The sequence below is a fragment of the Bison bison genome, unplaced genomic scaffold, assembly GCF_000754665.1.
Source record: "Bison bison bison isolate TAMUID 2011002044 unplaced genomic scaffold, Bison_UMD1.0 scf7180017862984, whole genome shotgun sequence".
Classification (NCBI taxonomy): Eukaryota; Metazoa; Chordata; class Mammalia; order Artiodactyla; family Bovidae; genus Bison; species Bison bison.
In genome coordinates, this window is record NW_011493556.1 from 162,047 (window position 1) to 183,250 (window position 21,204).

At 40.4% G+C, this 21,204-nt stretch overlaps 1 protein-coding gene across 2 annotated transcripts in view; it reads right to left on the reverse strand.

The window, feature by feature from the left end:
• Positions 1-21,204, reverse strand: part of ANO6 (anoctamin 6) — a 234,369-nt gene that overhangs the window by 64,679 nt on the left and 148,486 nt on the right. For both annotated transcript variants that reach the window (XM_010833117.1, XM_010833118.1), the window contains 5 exons: positions 12,592-12,657; positions 11,533-11,820; positions 11,198-11,311; positions 7,909-8,024; positions 812-946 (listed from right to left, as the gene is read on the reverse strand). In XM_010833117.1, the coding sequence (XP_010831419.1) occupies positions 812-946; positions 7,909-8,024; positions 11,198-11,311; positions 11,533-11,820; positions 12,592-12,657 (719 nt within the window). The remainder of the gene's footprint in view (positions 1-811; positions 947-7,908; positions 8,025-11,197; positions 11,312-11,532; positions 11,821-12,591; positions 12,658-21,204) is intronic.

The window sequence follows — 21,204 nt, forward strand, 5'->3', positions numbered from 1 at the left end:
CTAACACTGTGGGTTTTTTTTTTAAAGTAAACAAAAAGTATCATTTACTCGAGTTTTATGATATATACTTAATATATACAACAAAGTCATAGACTTCCCTGTGGTCCAGTGGTTAAGAATCTGGCCGCCAATGCAAGGGACATGTGTTGCATCCCTGGTCAGGGGAGATTCCACATGCCAAGGGGCAACAAAGCCTGTGTGCCACAACTAATGACGCCTCCATACCCTAGAGTCCGTGTTCCATGACAAGAGAAGCAAAAGCGATGAGAAGCCTGCAAACTGCAACTAGAGAATAGCCTCCACCTGCTGCAATCAGAGAAAGCCCACGTGCAGCAACGAAGACCCAGTGCAGCCAAAAATAAGTAAATTAAATAAATCTATAAGAAAAAAGAAGTAATTTCTAAAAACCATAGAAACAATGGTTTTACCAGTTTTGCCATTGAAACCCTGATGCAATCAGAGCTGCTCTAGGTTCACATCTGCAGGGCTCAATGAAGCATTCCTCAGGGGGCCAAAAGTTCAAAGATGTTCCTCTCTTCAAACCTCCTTTCTTTTTCAAAGTATTGCCTTAAAATACTGGAGTGTTTCCTAAGGGTAACAGTCTTGTCAGAGGCTGGGCTGCATTATCTAAGAAAAAACTTTTTTTTTTCCATTTCACTTAGTTATTATGCTCATGACAAAAGAGATGTATCATCCGAAGCATAAGTGTTCTGTAATGAGTCTTCTTTTACTAAAACAGTCTAAGACCCAGAAAATAATTTTATGTCTAAGCAGCTTTTCAGCACGGTAACAAGGAACAGAGAGAGGTTACCTCCATGTACAGTTATCCTCAGTAAAATATCCATAGAGAAAGCAAGCCACTCCCACGATGGCTGCCAGGAGAAGCATCTGAGTGTAATAGCCCAGCCAGGCAAAATAGATCCCGATCTTCTCTCCATAATATTTCCTGAAGGAAGACAGAAGTTATTTTCAGAGGAGACATATGATCCGTCTGCAGCTTTATCCTCATATTAATTTCTGATTATAAATAAAGGGGGCTTTAAACTTAAACCTCTGACTCAATGCACATTTAAAAACATATCCATTTTCGTAGCAGGCCCCCGGTTCTACTGTGAAATAAGACGTAGTTTACATATTATGGAAGTACTGACCACTGGTTAACCTCCTGCGGCAAAGTAAACTAGAATAACACAAAGAGGGGAAATTGCTGAATATGGAGCAGATAGAGGATATTATCATCACTCTTCATAAAGACTGGCAGATCTGGTAAGTTTCCCCAAAGATTATTCTTGCCATTTATGAAACGAATGAACATGAACCGTTTGTTCAAACCTGTTTTTGCTTTATTTTGAGAACTTTCTTGGAGCACATGTAATGTAAAATCACAAATAATAAGTAAATGCCAATAATAATTATACTAACTATGAGTGGAATGTCTCTCTAGCCAAACTATTTATAAAACTCCTTTTGAGAATGGGAAAGGGCAGGATGGATATGACTGAGTAATCTACTGTCCCGTATTCTTTGTATGCAGCATTTCTATTTTTCCTAAGTTTTAAAAACTCTTCAATGTTTTTAAATTAATCTGGAGTAAATGGAAGAGAACAGGTAGTCAAAATAAAAAAAGAAGCAGGGCATGAAACAGGGCCAGACTGTTCCTGAAAGGGAGACAAACACAGACAGGCAGAGAAAGGGTTTAGGGATGAGGACAAAGCAATAAGATGGCTGTTTAGGCAACTCTGGCATATACCCTTCCTTGACTCACTTTTCACTTCTGGCTCAGTACAGCCTGTAGATTGGTACAGCCTGTAGATTGCCTTAGCTCTGAGGCCTCTATGAGACTTCTGGCTCAGTCTGACACTGAGCTGAGCTCGGTGGGGACTGAGCTCTGAGAATAGCCTGGAGTCTGGAAGACTTCACAGAGGAACATCCCTGAGCTGGACCAGCCCTCACAGGGTAGTTCTGAGACCAGCTCCCTGGTCAGAGGCCTGGGCGTGGGCCACATCCATGGGGAAAAGGAAGGGCTGAGACCGAGATGGGATCACGAGCTGGGAGGAATGCAGTGTGTCCATTCTCACGTGACTGGGCTTTGTGGTCTGGCTCATGGGTGGCAGGCAAATGACAGCTCAGGAGATGGTGTCTGGAGAGAAAATCCTGGCAGCGGGTTTGAGACATTTTGGACTCTTGGCTATTAGGCTCTTTGTAATACATTTCTATCAAACATCTGCTCTGGAAATGCCACAGTTAAAATTGGAAAGAATGCTAGAAGTTGCCCACTCCAACTGCCCAGTAGTAAAAACACCCTGCAAGAGGGCTGGTCACTCTACTTGGATATCTACAGTGACAGGGGGTTCAGGACTTCCCATGGCACCTTTGTTACACTGCTTAGACAAGAAGCTGAGAAAGAAATTTTGAATCCTAAACAGAAAGCCTGTCTCCTGGTTCTTGTTGAAAGGCTGGGGAAAATGAGGATCCCTTCAAATGTAATATCCTCTGATCATTATCTTTCTCTGCCCCAAACATCCCAATTCTTAACACCAATTTTTAAAAATTCAGCTTTGGTTTTAAAAAAAATCAAAGCTATAACTATACAGTCAATAAAGAGTCAGTTCTAGAACACTAGGTATAAAAAGCAGCAGCCCTCAAGAACCACTCCCATTTCCTGGCGAGAAGTAACCACTTTCACTTCTTATAGCTGACTCTTAGAATATTTACCTCCACTTCTGTAAATAATATACTTGTAGTGTAGTTCATAGGAGAAGGCAACGGCACCCCACTCCAGTACTCTTATCTGGAAAATCCCATGGATGGAGGAGCCTGGTGGGCTGCAGTCCATGGGGTCGCTCAGAGTCAGATACGACTGAGCGACTTCACTTTCACTTTTCACTTTCATGCATTGGAGAAGGAAATGGCAACCCACTCCAGTGTTCTGGAGAATCCCAGGGATGGGAGAGCCTGGTGGGCTGCCGTCTGTGGGTCGCACAGAGTCTGACACGACTGAAGCAACTTAGCAGCAGCAGCAGCAGTGTAGTTCACTGACTTCTCGGTTTTACACATCACCTCCTGATGCTTTACTCTGGATGAGAATTGAGCTCTCTTTCAACCCCCGTCTCATCTACACACCCATAACTCCTTTCCTGCATCCTCTTGACATAGTTACAATATAATTTTGGTTAGAGTAATAGCCTTGCTTTGCATTATTAAGATGCCATAAAGACTGTTCACAGCTGCATCAAGTCATCTGCTGTGCTTACTTTTTCTTTTCTGCGCAATATCTCGTTTTCTCTGGAGTTAATAATTGTCTTGGTGGTTCACTGTTTAGTTTTCTGTGTACTTAGCAACAATTCAACCCCAGACTTTCCTTTCAGGTGTAACTTTCTCACTGCTTTCTAACACATGAGTCAGTCTATCAATTTCATTTCCTTGAATCAATCTCTTCTGTCTCCTGCCACCTGGATTAATGGCCTGCTAGTAGTCCTGCCACAGAGCTGTTACCTGGGCTCTGCATGCCCCTCTTTTAGACTGGGAACCCCCATTTATTGAACCCATGTATTTCTCTTTCTGAGTGGAGTACCTCTGTACTTCCTCCATTATTTTGCACATTTAAATTATGAAAATTTCCTCACACTGAATGAAGAATTTGGCCATATATGGGACAGTGAGTTAAAAAAAAATCATCTTCCTTGGCAATATGAAACTGTTGCTCTCTTTTCTTGTACCTTGAAGTGTTGATGCTGAGAAATTCAAAGCTATTCTGAGTCTTGCTCCTTCGTATGAAGCCTGATTTTCTTTCTGGAAGCTTCCAGGACCTTCTCTCTGCTCCAGTGTTTGAGAGGTCACATTTCAGTGACTTGATGGCTCCCTGTCCATTCTCCAAGCTGGGTGCTCTGCATGCTGTGTCCACATAGAGACTCAGGGTGCTCAGTTCTTCAGTTCAGATATTTGTCTTGAAATATTTCTCATTTCCTCCTTGCATTTTCTCTGGTCTTATTTTTAGCATTCTTATTTTTTGTTCATTGTGCATCCTGGACTGATTTTTAAATTTTTATCTTTTCCCCTGTGTCTTCGTATTTTGACTCCATGTTTGGTACAATTTCTTCAACATCATTTTTTAATACTGCTGCTGGTTTTTTTCCCCCAATTCTGCTCATTTTTGATTCCTAAGAGCTACATGTTACTCTCAGAATGATCCTTTCTTTACTTTTCTTTAAACTAGAACCCTGTTTTTGTATTGTGGATATCATGTATTCTCTTAGCACTCTGAGTGAGTGTTATAGGAAACTTGCTTTTTTTTTTTTTCTGTGCAAGGTCTGTTTCCTCCAGGTGTTTTTTCCAGTTTGCCTGACTTGCTTTTTGGGAAAGAGTTCATTTTCCCTCTGCTAATCCCTGGGAACCAGAGAGGAAGGTTTAACATCCTGAGTGCTCAAGGGGTTACTAATGGGAAGTGTCAACTGCAAATTGACACTTGCCATTGGCTCTTGCCATCTACCTCTACAAGGATTAAATCATGCAGCTGCTGATGTTTGGCATCCCCTGAAAGGTGCTCAGGGTAAAGAGCAGAAATGAGGCACTCTGTGCTCTGAGGAAAACTGGCAGAACAGGTCTTCAGATAGTTAAATCTTTTCAGAAGCTGATTTTATGAGCTCAATTCTTATATCTCCTCATATCTAGAAAAGCAATAAAATTCTTCATGGTGAAGATGGTTCCTCATGACTAGCAGAAACATTCTGCAAAAAAAAAATATGTGCTTGACTGCATGTATTCCCCCTTCATTAAAATCACATATATATATATGGACCTCTCCCACTGCCTCTCTGGAGCAGTTTCTCAGAGCTGAGATGCTGTCTCTGGGCTCATTTTGCCCCAAATAAAACTCAACTCCCAACACTCATGTTGTACATTTCATTTTTAAGTTGACAGAAGCATCAAAGGGGACAGCTGGACCAGGGGCAGGGAATAGTTAAATGTATTTTCCTTAGCAAAAGATACTTAAAATCCTGGGGAAATTGTTTTCTTCATAGAACCCCTGCCCCCAAACAAAAACCCATAAAGAATGATTAAAAAGCCATCAAACCAATCACTCTGCCAACAGATGCTATAGGTTTAGTACAAAATGAAAATAATGGAATAGAACCCTCATGTAAATATCAGCTTCAAATACTGACATGTATATAAACATCCTTTTCCAAAATTTTATTCTACAGGGTATCTGAGTTAATGAGAGAAACTGTCTCTTTATGATTCTAATCCAACTAGTAAATAAAGGAAGAAATCATACTCTAGTACTTTGGCTACCTGATGTGAAGAGCTGACTCACTGGCAAAGACCCTGATGCTGGGAAAGATTGAGGGCAGGAAGAGAAGGGGGCGACAGGATGAGGTGGTTGGAATCACGGACTCAACGGACATGAATCTGAGCAAACTCTGAGTGATAGTGCATAGGGTAGCCTGGCATGCTGAGGTCCATGGGGTTGGAAAGAGTCGGACACAACTTAATGACTGAACAACAACAAATGACCAAATAAAATCCCCGAGGAAATGACAAATCTAGACAACATTCATTAATGGCTGCTACCATCACAGAAAAGATAGACAACCGGACATTATATACCTACTGACAGAAATACGAAACTCACACAAGTTTTCTTGTGCAAAGTTCAATCTCAATCAGATCAAGCCTTGAGATGAGGATCAAATGACTTCACTAAAGCAAATACACAGGACAGAGAAACAAGTAACACCTCAGGGGAGAATGGAATCAGCCAGATAGGAAACAGAGAAACAATTACGAGGAAAACAAGAAAGAAATTGGAAAATTATAGATTAGAAGCTATTTGAGAGATGTTACTTGCAACATCTGGACCTTGTTTGGATACTGATTACAACCAAAAAACTGTTAAAAAATGTATTTTTGTGACAGGAAAACATGAATACTGATTATTTTACGACTTTAAACAAAAGGAGTATTCTAGTTATATTTAAAAGAGATCTTGTCATTCTATCAATGAAATGTTATGTTATTTGGAGTTTTCTTCAAAATGACCCAGTAGGAGGTAGAAAAAATGATGAAACAATGGTGACTATGAGTTTAGAATGTTTGGAGATGGGTGACAGACACAGGCAAACTTGCTGTATAATTTATTCTCTCTACTATTGTATATGTTTAAGACTCCCCTTGTGCTCAGTCAGGTCCGACTCGTTGTGGCCCCATGGACTGCAGCTTGCCAGGCAAGAAATTTTCCAGGCAAGAACACTGGAGCGGGTTGCCACTTCCTACTCCTGGGGATCTTCCTGACCCAGGGTTCAAATCCATATCTCATCTCCTGCAGTGGTAGGCATATTCTTTACCACTAGCATCACCCGGGAGGCCCAAAATTTCCCTTAATAAAACGTAAAACAAAATGAAAATTCTTCAGTGTTTTAAAATTCTCACTTTTAAGGTTAAGAGCTTTTCCCCAAGTTCAGGTGGACAGGCAATGAGACATCATGGGAAGAACAGGCACATGTTTCCGAGCCCACCTTGACCCTCCTCTTCTCCTCATGCCACATATCCAATCCATAACCATGTCCTGTCCACCTGACTCCCCAAACACCTTCCATATTTGCCCCAGGACTTCTCATCTGGTTTGTGCTAATAGCCTCTTACCAGCTTTCCCTGCTCCCTGCCTCCCCCATCACTTAGTCTCCACAGTATCTTTGCAAAATGTGAGTGAGATACAATTACTGAAATGGTTAAAATATTGCAGCAGTTTTTCACTGCACTTGTCTACACTCCTTTCCACGTTCCTGATACCCTTCTAACCTTGTGAGTCATCTTTGTCTTTCCCCTTAGCACTGGTTTTCACTATTTCCTCAAGCTTAACAAGTGCTTTTGTGCCTTGAGGCCTCTCTTCCTGATATGACTTTTTCCCAGATCCTTAAGATACTGGGCTTTTTTTTTCCCCCCACTAGACAAATCTCAGCTCACATGCCAGTTACTCAAAGATAACTTTCTTGACTCACTTTCTTCCCCACTTCCCAGTTCCTCTCCATCTCATCACTGTGTTATTTTCTTCATTTCACTCAGAAATGTTGTTTACTTATGTGCTTAGTTGTTCTTGATCTATTTTTCTCCAACAGCCTTGCCCAAGCAACGTAAGTTTCTGGAGAGCAGCCGACACTGGTGCTTTGAGAAGATGCATGCTGGACATTATGTTCCTGTGCTGTTGGAAATGGTACCCAATAGAAGATACAGGAAAGCAGTGAAAACTGGCATCTCTTATCATGGCTCAGGTCGTAAAGAATCGACCTGCAACGCAGGAGACCCATGTTCCATCTCTGGATCAGGAAGATCCCCTGGAGAAGGAAATGGCTACCCACTCCAGAATTCTTGCCTGGGAAATCCCATGGACAGAGGAGCCTGGCAGCCTACAGTCCATGGGGTCACAAGTCAGACACAATTTAGCAACTAACCACCACCATCATACAATTTAAGCTAAATCTAACAATTACTCCTGTTTAATGAAGAATTTGGTGGGTCTTCGGTCCCAGTTCCTGGGAGGTAACCTCATATGCCTTGGAATTTCCCAAGATAAGACTGACTTCGTTATTCACGGTAGACCCTAAATAGTTTGTGTTAATGAGATGATTCAGGATGTGGACTGGCCAGGCCAGAAAGACCAATCACATGATTGGAACCATGTGATATTGCAGGACCACTGGGAGAAAAAGGGGCTGGAGATCAAGCCATGTGGGCAGTGACTCAATCAATCATGCCTAGCAATGAGGCCCCAATAAAAATTCTGGGCAACAAAGTCCAGAGCTGCAGTGAGCTTCCCTGGCTGGCAATGCTCTTAGAGGACTGTCACACTTGAAACCACAAGGGCAATCCTGAGCCCTTCCCACTGCAGTGCTCATTACAACAACTCACCTGATAAGATCCAAGGGCTGCTTTTTGTATATGCTTCGAGGATGAGCCCATTCCCTGTACAGAAGGTACCGCTCATTGGGGCAGCTGAGGTCCTCCGATGGGGTGCTGAAGTTGCACTGGGAAGAAGCAGCAAAGAAACAAGCATCACAATCGGTATGTGTTTGCATTTGTGTGTTCTGTTGGCTAAATGTGGCCCTAACATGTCACAGTCATTTCTAAATGAGGGGTCTCACTTGCTGGAACGGACCAGGCCCCTCTGTCCATGGGATTTTCCAGGCAAGAGTACTGGAGTGGGGTGCCATCGCCTTCTCCGGGAAATACCATGTAGTCCTTAGGAATTCTCAACCGGGAGTAATACTAATGCCTGGAGGGCCATTTGTGAATGTGAGTGGAAAGGAATGCTTGGATGTTACAATCCCAGGGACCACCGCAGGTACCTTGTGAGAACCCCGAGGATACTTAATGTACTGTAAGTGGACCAGCTCTAAATAATGAAAACCTGGGCTAGCTCAAGGGCCCAAACTCTCATGGCAGAGGAACGCCTGACAGCCCAGTCCCCTCCTTGGACACCCAGAGCAACCAGCTGTTTAGTGACGGCGTCAGTTCTAAAACCCAGGCTTTTTTGTCCCTCAATTCAGCAGTAATTCTGTGAAAATACAGAATATAAACAACAAAAAAAGCCTGATGTGATGTTATACATTTAGCTTATTCAAGAAACCAAACTTCCTGCCTCTGCTTAAATGCAATCTCTCTTCTTTCCACCTGACTCACCTTCCTTCCCTCATACTAGAATCAGAATTACCTGGCTCCACCACTTGCTAGCTGGATGACCTTCTGGAAGTCAGTTAGCCTCTCTATTCATCAATTTCCTCATCAATAAAATGGGGATAATAATTCTACCCACCTCAAAGAGTTGTTAAGATGATCGACTCAGCCACAGCAATGTTCAAAGTCCCTGGCATATAATAACTACTGACAGATGTTATTATCAACCAGAAAATTATTAATATTAAAGTTTTAACATGAGTCCTGACCTCTACTTGCCTGCCTTCTAAATACCTCATGAGATCATCCCTTAGCCTGGACGTGGGACCAGCGCAATTACAGGAAGATTTAGTGGAAAAGAACTGGGCATGGGCAGATGTCCACTGAGTACTACACAGCCTTGACATCCCATACTGATAATCACGACAGCTATTTGCAAGTGTACCCAAGCTTATATCATGCTCACTGCTAGTCTTGTTGGTGCACAAATATAAAATACACGGACTGTCAGGTTGGACTGCTCTGTTGGGTCTTTTAGCAGGAAACTCAGCATCTGCTTCCCCATCCAGCTCCCAGTTCTCTGTGCATGTGTATCAAGGAGCATGCCTGCTGTTCCAGTTTTATCATCTTACACAGTACATTTCAATACTGTCTTCATCCACAAATACATGTATTTCACAGTAGCGATTATCAATGAGTCTTTGCTTTGTTTGGCCTTTTAGTTCAGTTCAGTCGCTCAGACTGACTCTGTCAGACTCATGTCTGACTCTGTGTGACCCCATGGACTACAGCAGGCCAGGCCTCTCTGTCCATCACCAACACCCAAAGTTTACTCAAACTCACGACCATTGAGTCAGTGATGCCATCCAACCATCTCATCCTCTGTCGTCCCCTATTCCTCCTGCCTTCAATCTTTCCCAGTATCAGGGTCTTTACCAATGAGTCAGTTCTTCGCATCAGATGGCCAAAGTATTGAAGTTTCAGCTTCAGCATCAGTCCTTCCAATGAACATTCAGGACTGATTTCCTTTAGGATGGACTGGCTGGATCTCCTTGCTGTCCAACGAGTTTTCTCAAGAGTTTTCTCCAATACCACAGTTCAAAAGCATCAATCCTTCAGTGCTCAGCTTTCTTTACAGTTCAACTCTCACATCCATACATGACCACTGGAAAAACCATAGCTTTGACTAGATGGACCTTTGTTGACAAAGTAATGTCTCTGCTTTTTAATGCTGTCTAAGTTGGTCATAACTTTTCTTCCAAGGAGAAAGCATCTTTTAATTTTATGGCTGCAGTCACCATCTGCAGTGATTTTGGAGCCCCCCAAAAATAAAGTCTGACACTGTTTCCACTGTTTTCCCATCTATTTGCCATGAAGTGATGGGACCAGATGCCATGATCTTCGTTTTCTTAATGTTGAGCTTTAAGGCAACTTTTTCACTTTGCTCTTTCACTTTCATCAAGAGGTTCTTTAGTTCTTCTTCACTTTCTGCCATAAGGGTGGTGTCATCTGCATATGTGAGGTTATTGATATTTCTCCTGGCAATCTTGATTCTAGCCTGTGCTTCATCCAGTCCAGCATTTCTCATGATGTACTCTTTGGCCTCAGAGATCCAGATAAACTGATAGTGAATATAGCAAAGTAACAGAGCAATATAAAACAGGATTTTATTTATTTTAATGACAGACTTTTAAGAGCTTAGGTAAAACATCCTTGCATTTATAGAATCATTAAGCTTCTACAGCAGTCACATTTTAAAATTTTCATTTCATGAGTGATCTTATCAGCTAGAGGAGTGCTCTTGAATTTGAGGAGTTGCTGTCATCTCAGTACGCTGTCCTTAAAAAATGTCAACACTCTGCTGTATTGCCATCCTGACAAGAACCCTGACAGATGCCTTTTTAGAAGCCCTGTGATATTCCAGGACACAGTTTGAAGATGGTTATTTCAGAGGAGAAAATGCCTGCCTGAATTCCAGAAAATGGTAAATGAAATGATCTAACATATTTTTCTTACAAAGAACCAATACTTTTCTGGTTGATAATAATATCTGTCAGTAATTATGAAAACAGCTGACAGATATATAGTACTTATTATGTGCCACGAACTGTTCTAACATCCATGTGGATGAACTGATCCTCATAACAACTCTACGAGATAGGAATTATTATTATCCCCATTTTACTGACGAGGAAATTGATGAATAGAGAGGTTAAGTGACTTTCACAAGATCCTCCAGCTTGAAAGGTGTTTGAGTCTGAGTCTATGCTCTTAATTGGTCCACACATTAACTCTGGGAAATGCTGTCTATTCATTCGTTCACTCATTTTAACTAAGGGTTTTTCCCTGTGCCTGGGATTCAGCAGTAAACAATACAACACAATTCCTGCCCTAAATGAACTTACAATCTTGCAATATGTCCTCTTCATTTTACCAAGGAAGAAACAAGTTCAAGAAGGTTAGCCTTTCCCTAACATTAGAATACATTTTAGATATTTTATTTCACTTTTGCCATTTGACTTACATCATGGAGAGGGAAAGCGGCCTTGTAGATTCCAGAGTTTACGAGTTTGTTAATCCCAAACTTTTTAACATTGTTCCTTACTTGGTACATTATCCGAGAAAGAATGAAGTAAACCTAAAAAAGATTCCAAAATAGAGTGTGTAGTTTATACAGTGTAACTAGCCAATCATTGCTTCCTGTCCTAACAGGAATCTGTAGGTGTATTACTTTTCTTTCTTTCTTTTTTTTGGGGAGCTTATAAAACCCAAACCAAACCAACCAAATTAAACCACTAATTATTCAACAGTAGGTTTTAAATCACCCCAAGACAGCAGCTAAATTGGGTTTAGACTTACAATGCGGCTTCTGGTGGCTGGATTGAAGAATGTGTCTCTATCTTGAATGTAAAAGTCATTCATGCGGTTCTTCTCAAACGGGGCAGTGAAAAACTCTTGCTCTGGCTTGATGATACTTTCATCCACTTGGAGGAGTTTGGTAAACCAGTTGAAATTATCAAAGGCTGAGGACCGGGTTTTCAGATCATTGGGTTTCAGAGGCAATTTGATGTGCATTATCTCTGCATAGGTACATAGCACCTCCCATGGGGCATGTACTTTTACAAATACAAGCTTGTCATCCACAAGCTATATTGAAAGAATAAGCATACAAACCAGGAAACCAAATCAACTACTGATATTTTCACAAATTTAAAACAGATTATTCTTATGTTTTAGTTCTTTCATAAAATCACCAATATTTTAGATGAAGAAAAGCAAATGTGTTATTAGTCCAAATTAGTAACTAAACATAAAAACATTATATTGTAGTGTTATTGTAATGACAAGTTTTAAAATTTCTTAGACCAAGGAGAAGGCTGTTTAATTTATTATATATCTGTTCAATGTCATTATGTGATCATTAAAAAGGATTTAAAAGAACTATATTTATTAATATATAAATGCATTTATTATATGATAAAGAGAGAAAAGCAAACTTTAAAACTGTGAAATGATAATTTCCTTTTAAGGGAAAAATGTATATATTTGAGTAAAAGAACATATTTAGAAGGACAAGATTATTTATGGATAAAGTACAGATGATTTTCAATTCCACTATTCTTACATTTTCTAATTTTTGGGGGGTAAACTATCATTTGTATTATATAAAAATCTTTAAAAAGGTTCTATTCATACATAGATTTATTATTAGATTCTTTGGCTATTAAGAAAGATCCATGGTTTTTATCAGCAACAAACATATACTCTATAGTGCAGATTCTGACTGACTCCCGTCCCAGCCTGCAGTTAAGGCGTGGCTGGGGTTACATGTTTCAAATGCCTTTCCAGCACTCTGAGTGACAGGCTAGTTCCCAGGAGCAACAGTCAGCTGGCGGTTGGAAAGGGTCTGACACTTACGGATCTGGTTGCTTCTAGCTGCAGACCATCACAGATGAGGTTAGATTCATATGCTTGTCTTTTTCTCTGCCAAAAGAAATTGGAAATATGTTAGGCCTTCAGTTTTACCGGGGCGGGGGCGAGGGCGGGACCTATGTGTTTTTTTAATTAAAAAAAAATCAAACCAATTTGAACTTAATGAAGAGATACATTTGCTCAAAACAGCACAGAAGCAACGGAGGTGCTCTGTCTGTTGGCGGCTTGTGGGCTGAGACTCCTCAGAGGCAATGCTGTGAGAATAACTGGATTCTCCTGCGACTCTGGAGGACCCTTGGTTGTCCTGTAGGTTTCTGGCCACTTGAGGTACATAAAAATCTCCAGCTTTGGCACAATTTCAAAGACTTTTTTTGGCTTATGACAGATTGTATACATAAGTGGAGGTTTTGGAGTCCCGCTCACCCATGGAATATACCAGAGTTACAGTCCAGATCTGACATTCTAGATTATTATAATTTTGTTTCTACATCAGACATTGAAATAGTTTGGTTTTGGATGTATATATTTCATCTTTACATGCCTTGACCAATTTTAATAAAACAACACACAATTTTGGTAAAAGGTAAGAAATTTTTCTCTTTGTAAGATTGAAATGTTAGTGAAGCTATAAAACACACACCTAAATCTACAAAATGAACTGATAATACATCTGACAATGTTACAGGGCCATTTATATGAACCACATAGTGAAACATATCTCAACTAAGATGTTAAAAACAGAGAGAGTAAAGGAAGAATATATTTCTAAAAAACAAAAACAAAACCACATAAAATATAAACTAGAATTTCCATCTTTAGTAATCACAGGAGGTGAACTGGACCAATTCTCCCACTGAAGACAACTAAAAATGCTGCATTAAAATCAGTTTTTAACTTCAGCAGTTAACAGGATAGAGAGGAATTACTGGGCCAATGTTCTGTATCTAGTGGGTTGGGCAGTCAGGCCACTGTGCCCATGCTTTGCCCACTGTGGACGGGCAGAGAGGGAGCTCAGCTGCTGTGCCACATACAGCACCTAGAACATAGAAAGCACCTAATAAATTAAAGTGGATGCTGCATGTAAAAAGGTCCAAGGTGAAAAAATACACCTGGCATTTGACTTAATGTGAGTGCCAGTGGAATTCCTAATATATTTTGTGGAAGTATGAGAAACAGAATATTGCTTTATTTTCATATATTTAATAAAGTTATATAGTATTAATACTTACTGTGCCAGACACTGTTCTAAGAGCTTTACAAATATAATACGTTTGTTACACATGAGCACAAAATAGTCACTTAGAGAAAAACATCAAGTGCTATACACAAATAAGCCAAACTTATTATTAGGAAAGGCCAGTGAGATGAGAGCTAGGGGGTGAGATGGGGGTGTGGAGGTACAGCTTTCCCATTGTTCCCAGCAGGTGGCTGCCCCCTCTGCCTGCCTCCCACCCCCTATCTCTGCAGTGCACTCTGCTAGGATTTTCAGTCTTCTCTACCCCTCATTCACCATCTGTCCACGTCAATTGGGAAGGTGGTTCAGACCCACTCTGCTTGGTACCCAAGCAGTATTTCTTCACCTTAGACTCAAACCCTCATACTTCAATTCCTGCATGGCAGCCCAAGCATTGTTCCAGATGGAGTCTTTCTTTACTATTGTGTAAAAGCATTTCTGATCTTTCCAGCCACACCTGACAGAGTACTCAGCAGGAGTACATGCCCAATACATGTTTGTTGAAAGAATATACTCAACAAACATTAATTGGTTCTACAAACATTTCCTGAGAGCACTCTTCAAAGTGATGAAGATTCAAAGAGGAATCTGAAATGGTCTGCTGCAGAGGATCTACAAAGTCAGCATCCAGGGATCTAGGACTGTGTCCAATACAAAAGGACTGGAACACTCATTCATGGGTCTAAGGCACTGTAATGGACACCCGTCATTCTATATAACCACTCAGCATTTCCACTCCCGCCAGAGCCCCACATCCCCTACAGCGAATAAAAACAGACACACCTATTCCTTGTCTCCCATGAGTTCGCTACTGGCAAGTGAGTAGCTATTAAGCAGACCACTTAAGACTCTAATCAGAAGCTGGAGATGCAAAGAAGTCAGGCCAAGCAGAACTCCTCCTGGGGCGGCTGGGAGAATGGGAGCCAGTGACAGCAGTGGCAGAGGTCTCAGCAGGAGCTTTCGGGGAGGACTGCTGGTCAGAAGTGACCAGAAGCAGTTCTGGACCATGGGGAGCAACCTTGCTTTGTCCCAGACCAGCTGTGAAATGGAATTTGGAGCACTGACTCTGGCTGCCTCGTCTCCAGGTTTTGTTTGTCCGAGTCTTCCAATGAATCTGTGAGCTCCCTAATATTCTTTACTAATAGACTCTTTGTTTCTTTGTCTGCTTAAATTAGAGCTAATTTCTGTTACTTGCCAGCAAGAATCCTAATAGGGTAATAACGATGAACTAGGGATGAACTAGCTGTTAGGCTAAAAGCAAAATCACTGTGCGGTATAGGGAGGGGTGTTCTGTGCAGACCGGACACTCTGACTTCCTCTCTTTCTGGGGAGATGCCTCAACCTGAGGTTGTACAAATGGCGACCCAGCTTGTCCCACTAGAGGTCATAAGTAGAATTCAACTGTCTTCTGGAGTCAGGCAGCAATAATTTCAGTTAGGATGTGAAAGCTCAGACTCAAGGCTTTTAGCTCACATGAACAAATGTCCTTCTAGTTAGATGACTAGGTGGTTGTTGTTCAGTCGCTCAGCCGTGTCCGACTCTTTGCAACCCCATGGACGGCAGCACTCCAGGCTTCCCTGTTCCTCACAATTTCCCAGAGTTTGCTCTGACTCATGTCCATTGAGTCAATGATGCCATCCAACCACCTCATCCTCTGTCAACCCTTCTCCTCCTGCCCTCAATCTTTCCCAGCTTTTCCAGTGAGTCAGCTCTTCCCATCAGGCAGCTAAAGTACTAGAGCTTCAGCATCAGTCCTTCCAATGAATATTCAGGACTGATTTCCTTTAGGATTGACTGGCTTGATCTCCTTGCAGTCCAAGGGGTTCTCAAGCGTCTTCTCTAGCAACACAGTTTCTAGAAGGCTAGGAGAATCAGTTAAAAGGGCAGCTTCTTGGGTGGCTTAATGGGTGTGTGAACAATGAAGTGATGGTAGTAAGAAACCACATACCTGTGTTAACTCATAAAATTCCACAGTTCCCACCAAAAGCATACCGTGATGCACAACTGTCCCCTTCCTGGCCCCCTTCCTCCACTGGGGAGTGGCTCCAAAACTTTGAAGGTGTTCCTTGCATTCGACACTTCACTTCAGGACGCTTCAAGCGCTGTGGTCTCCTTCCTCAGACAAATGCAGCCACTCACAAAAAGTCCTGTGCATGCCGCCTCTCTTAGGAGGACACCGTCTTTCTCCTGGGTATCAGGAGATCACACCTTTTTCCTGTTTTTCCTGAGTTTGCTTCGGCAATACCTTCTCTTTTCAGTCCTTTATCTTCATTGCTCTTATTCAGCAAACAAACACCTTAAATGTTTCTTTTCTTAAAGAATATAAAATCCTCCCTCAGGCCTGGCTGCTCTTTAAAGGGTTATCATTCCTGTCCCTAGGGATGTCTGTCTTTTAATCTTGATATCCTTAGCACTTAGAATGGGCCTAAAGTGGAAGAAACAAGCAACAGATGTCTGATAAAAGAAGGAATGAGTGGATGGTGCATGGATGGCTACCGGTTTTGTGGGAATTGACTGAGCAATGTAGTGTAGCAACCAGGCGCCTCTTTCCTGAGCTCCCCTTCCCCCACAGCGCTCCAAGAACTTTTACTTAGGGGCATTACAGGACATGATGGAGAAAGAGAGATAGAGTTTAATTCTGGAAAGTGCTAGCACCAAATAGCTCCAGGGTACCCAGAGCAGGAAGACATCTCTTGATCCCCTGGGAGTCTAAATTACCAGATGACAAAAGGGGGCCAGTTCAGAGAACCTGCAAAGAACTAGCCCCACGAGAGGGCAGTTGCATCATCACGCATACCAAACACAAACTACTCCTGCCTTGGCTGTATCCGCTGCATCAGCCATGACCGTGACAAGCGGCATGGTGCAAACTAGACATGGTTAGATTCCGAGTCAAAATTTAAATCCTGGTCCTGCCATTTGCTAGCTCTGTGACGTTGGGCAAATAAACTCTGCAAGTATCAGTGGCTTCATCTCAAAGGTGGTGTAAGAAATAGCTTCATAAGTATAAAGTCCTCAGCATAAGGCCTGACACATAATAAGCCCATAATAAGACATGTTAACCATTGTTATTTCCTTTCTCTGTCTTCAAATATGCTCAGCCTCCTTTATTCCTTAAAAAAAAAAAAAAAAAAAGTCCTCTCTACCTTGTAAGCCTCAGAGGCTCACCTCTTTTATCTAATGTCAAACACCATAACAAAAACAAGCAACCCTAATCATTTAGCTTCCACAGTGTACACCCAGTGACAGCTTAATCCCTCCCACGGGATACCAATGACATTATTTTACCAGAACTCCAGGAACTGGATCTTAAATCTGAGTCATTTAGCTCACTCTCATCTTGACTCTATACACTATATTGTCCCAGTCCTCAGGTTACCTTCTTTGATATATAATGGATGTATATATCCTTCTGGACTTCCCTGGTGGCTCAGTCGGTAAAAGTGTCTGCCTACGATGCGGGAGACCCAGGTTCGATCCCTGGGTCAGGAAGATCCCCCTGGAGAAGGAAATGGCAACCCACTCCAGTACTTTTGCCTGGAAAATCTCATGAATGGACGGAGAAGCCTGGTAGGCTACAGTCCATGGGGTCACAAAAAGTCAAACACAACTTAGTGACTTCACTTTCATATATCCTTTTCATTCTCTGAAGAAAGAATTAATACTGTTAAAATGGTCATACTACTTAAAGTAGTATGACAGATTGAATGCACTCTCTATCAAAATACCCATGACATTTTTCACAGAACAAATAATTCTGAAATTTATATGGAAGCACAAATGACCCAGAGTCGCCAAAGCAATCCTGGGAGAAAAGAACAAGACTGGAGGTATAACCCTTCTAGACTTCAAACTATACTACAAAACTACACTAATCAAAAAAAAAAAAAAAAGCAAGGTATTGGCTCAGAAACAGACACACAGATCAATGGAACAGAACAGACAGCCCAGAAATAAACCCACTCGTTTATGGTCAATTAATTTATGATAAAGGAGGCAGAAATATACAATGGAGAAGAGAGTGTCTTCAATAAGTGGTGCTGGAGAAGCTGGACAGCTACATGCAAAACAATGAAATCAGAACATTCCTTCATACCATATACAAAAATAAAAACTTAAAATGGTTTAAAGACTAATTTAAAGCCCTAAGTATAAGATATGACATCATAAAACTCCTAGAAGAAAATACAAGCAAAACATTCTCAGACATAAATTATAGCAATATTTTCTTAGCTAAGTCTCCCAAGGAAAAAGAAATAAAAGCAAAAATAAACAAATAGGACCTAATCCAACTTAAACATTTCTGAACAGCAAAGGACACCATCAATGAAAGGAAAAGACAATGAAAAGAAAATGAGAAGACAGATTTGCAAATTATGAGGCCAAAAAGGGACTAATAACCAAAATATGTAAACAGCTCACATAACTCAATATATTAAAAAGAAATGCTGATTTTAAAATGGGCAGACATTTTTGCAAAAAAGAAGACATACAGATGACTAACAGGCACATGAAAAGATGCTCAACACCATTAATTATTAGACAAATGCAAATCAAAACCATAAGGAGAAGGTCTCCCTGGTGGTTCAGTTCCACGTTCCCAATGGAGGGGGCTCCACGTTCAATCTAAGGCTCCACATTCCCAATGGAGGGAGCTCAGGTTCAATCCCTGGTCGGGGAACTCGATCCCACATGCCACAACTAAGAGGCTGCATGCCACGACTAAAGATCCTGCATGCCACAACAAAGACTGAAGATCCCACATGCCATAACTAAGAGCTGGCACAGCCAAATAAATAAATAAAAATATTTTTAAAAAACACAATGATATATTGCCTCACAGCTATAAGAGTGACTAATATTAAAAAGTCAACAAATAACAAATGCTGTCAAGAATGTGGAGAAAAGGAAATTCCTGTACACTGATGATTGGAATGTAAACTGGTACAGCCACTGGTGAAGCCAGCATGGAGTTTCCTCAAAAAACTAAACTACAATTACCATGTTATCCAACAATTCCACTCCTGGGTATATACTGGAAAGAACAAAAACTCTAATTTGAAAAGATACATGCATCCCAATGTTCATAGCAGTACTATATACAAGAGCCAAGATGTGGACACAATCCAGTGATTGTCTTAAGAAGATGTGATACACACACACTTGTGAGCTCAGGTACACACACACACACACACACACACACACACACACACACACAGTGGAATGCTACTCAGCTGTAAAAAGAATGACATACTTCCATTTGCAACAACATGGATAGACCCAGAGATTATTAGGCGTAGTGAAATAAGTCAAAGACAACTGCTACATAATACCATTTATACGAGGAATCTAAACTATAAGTGAATACATATACAAAACAAACTATTTATTCACAAACTGTTGAATGTTTTAGTTGTTTCTAATTTTTCATAATTATGAAAATTCTTGTAGAATAAGTTTTGTGTATCCTCCTCAGAATAAAGTCCTAGATGCAGAATTGTTGAAAAGTGCATACAACTTAAACTTCTTTAATAGATATTGCTGTACTGCCACTGAGAAAAAGTTATACTATAGCATATGCAATTTTAGTTCTTATTTGGTTCTTTACAAAGACCTTGTAAGATATTTACCTGATATCTCTTGATAACTGGCAGATCTTGGAGTTGGTTTATAATGCCCTCTGTTTTATTACTAACTATAAATACTTAAATAGTTGAACCAAGGAAAGGGCATTTTTATTTGCTTAAACATGTTAATATATCACCTTGGTGTTACTTTAATAAGACAGTTCTTGTTATTTCCCTTTGGCATGGCAGTTCACAAAGAACTAGTGGAATATTTTAAAAATTGATCAAACCAGTTTTCTTGGTTTGTCAGGTTGCTAAAGTAAATTAGCATATGTGCTATATTTGTCAAACAGGAATACATCAGGAAAAGACTGCTTACTTAAGAAAAGATTGCTTAAATCTATTTAATATGAGATCATCAGCTTTACTGCAGTGTAGAATTTACACTTGGATAAGTAACCGTGTTCCTGACATTTAAAAAAAATTAGGGTAGAGCTGTCTTCCATGTTAAAAATGAAAGAAAATTAATATTGCATATTGAATGACATACTCATTTCTTAATAAATATTTGCTGAATAAATGAGTATCTGAGGCCACAAGGTTTTTAACTAAAAATTATCTATGTACCTTATTGGAAACCTTACAGGTAAGAATCTAAACCTATGTTTATAGTCTATGGTGTGTATTCGGCAGCACAAAATGATTAAACCAGACTGACTGGCTCTGAAAAAAGCCCAGTCATATGCGAGATTATGTTGTAAGTTCCTCTGTCTCTAGGAGAGTAAATTCCCTGGCACTGTAACCTGGATCTCTCTCTTTCTTTTCAACCTACTTCTAGCAAAGCCAAAGAGACTATAATCACTGAGGATCTACGGACATCACAAAAAGAGGCACATGATTCTGCTACTGTCAGTGGAGAATGGTACTTGGGGTTCAAAGTAGAGAAGGACAAGAGCACTTATCCCACCCCAGAAACTGAAATTTTATTCATACCTCTTATGGGAGGTTAATAAAGCTGTCAGAGAAATAAAGAATAAAGCAATCAAAATCACAAAGGACAGACTGGCATAATTAAGGCAGCTTTCTGTCCCCTAAGCACCTGAGATTGCACATCTCATTTGGCTTAATAGAGTCATTGTTGGGAAGGACTTGCTTGTGAATTATACAGTAATAATACTGATTTTAAACACCAATTTCTACCATTTCCTTTATGTTGCTCTGCTTTATTGCATAAAAAGCAGGGGTTGCAATGTCTAAGAAGATTGCTAAATACACTCTGATGATAACATATCAGCATAAATCAGTTGAGATTAATGAAATAGATTTATTTCAAATATTCTTCCAGCTTTGTCAGGCAAAATACTGACGATGCTGTCACTGTACTTCTCAACTTGCCAATCTTTGTTACGCCTATGGAGTTGGGTAAGAAGTAAACCAAAGGGACTTAATTTGTGCAAAAATATTTCTTTCTAATTACTCAAAGTGCTTCTTACTTGGTAAGGTCTGGTAAGCAGGAATACATTATTTAATTGGGACTTAAATTCACGTGTTGTTGATAAAACATTGAATGTTAGTGGACTGATTTAGGTGACATATGTTCATAAGGAGATAGAAAACAGACAAGCGTCCTAAATGACAAGCATAGAAAGGAAGTGAATATGTAGCTGAAGCTTATTTCCAACTTTTCTTTTTAAATTAGCATTTTTGGTGTAATTATGAAAATAAATAAATGGTAACTTAGAAATTTTCCAAGAAGGAAAAAAAAAAAAAACCACCTGTTATCAATCCACTGCTAGG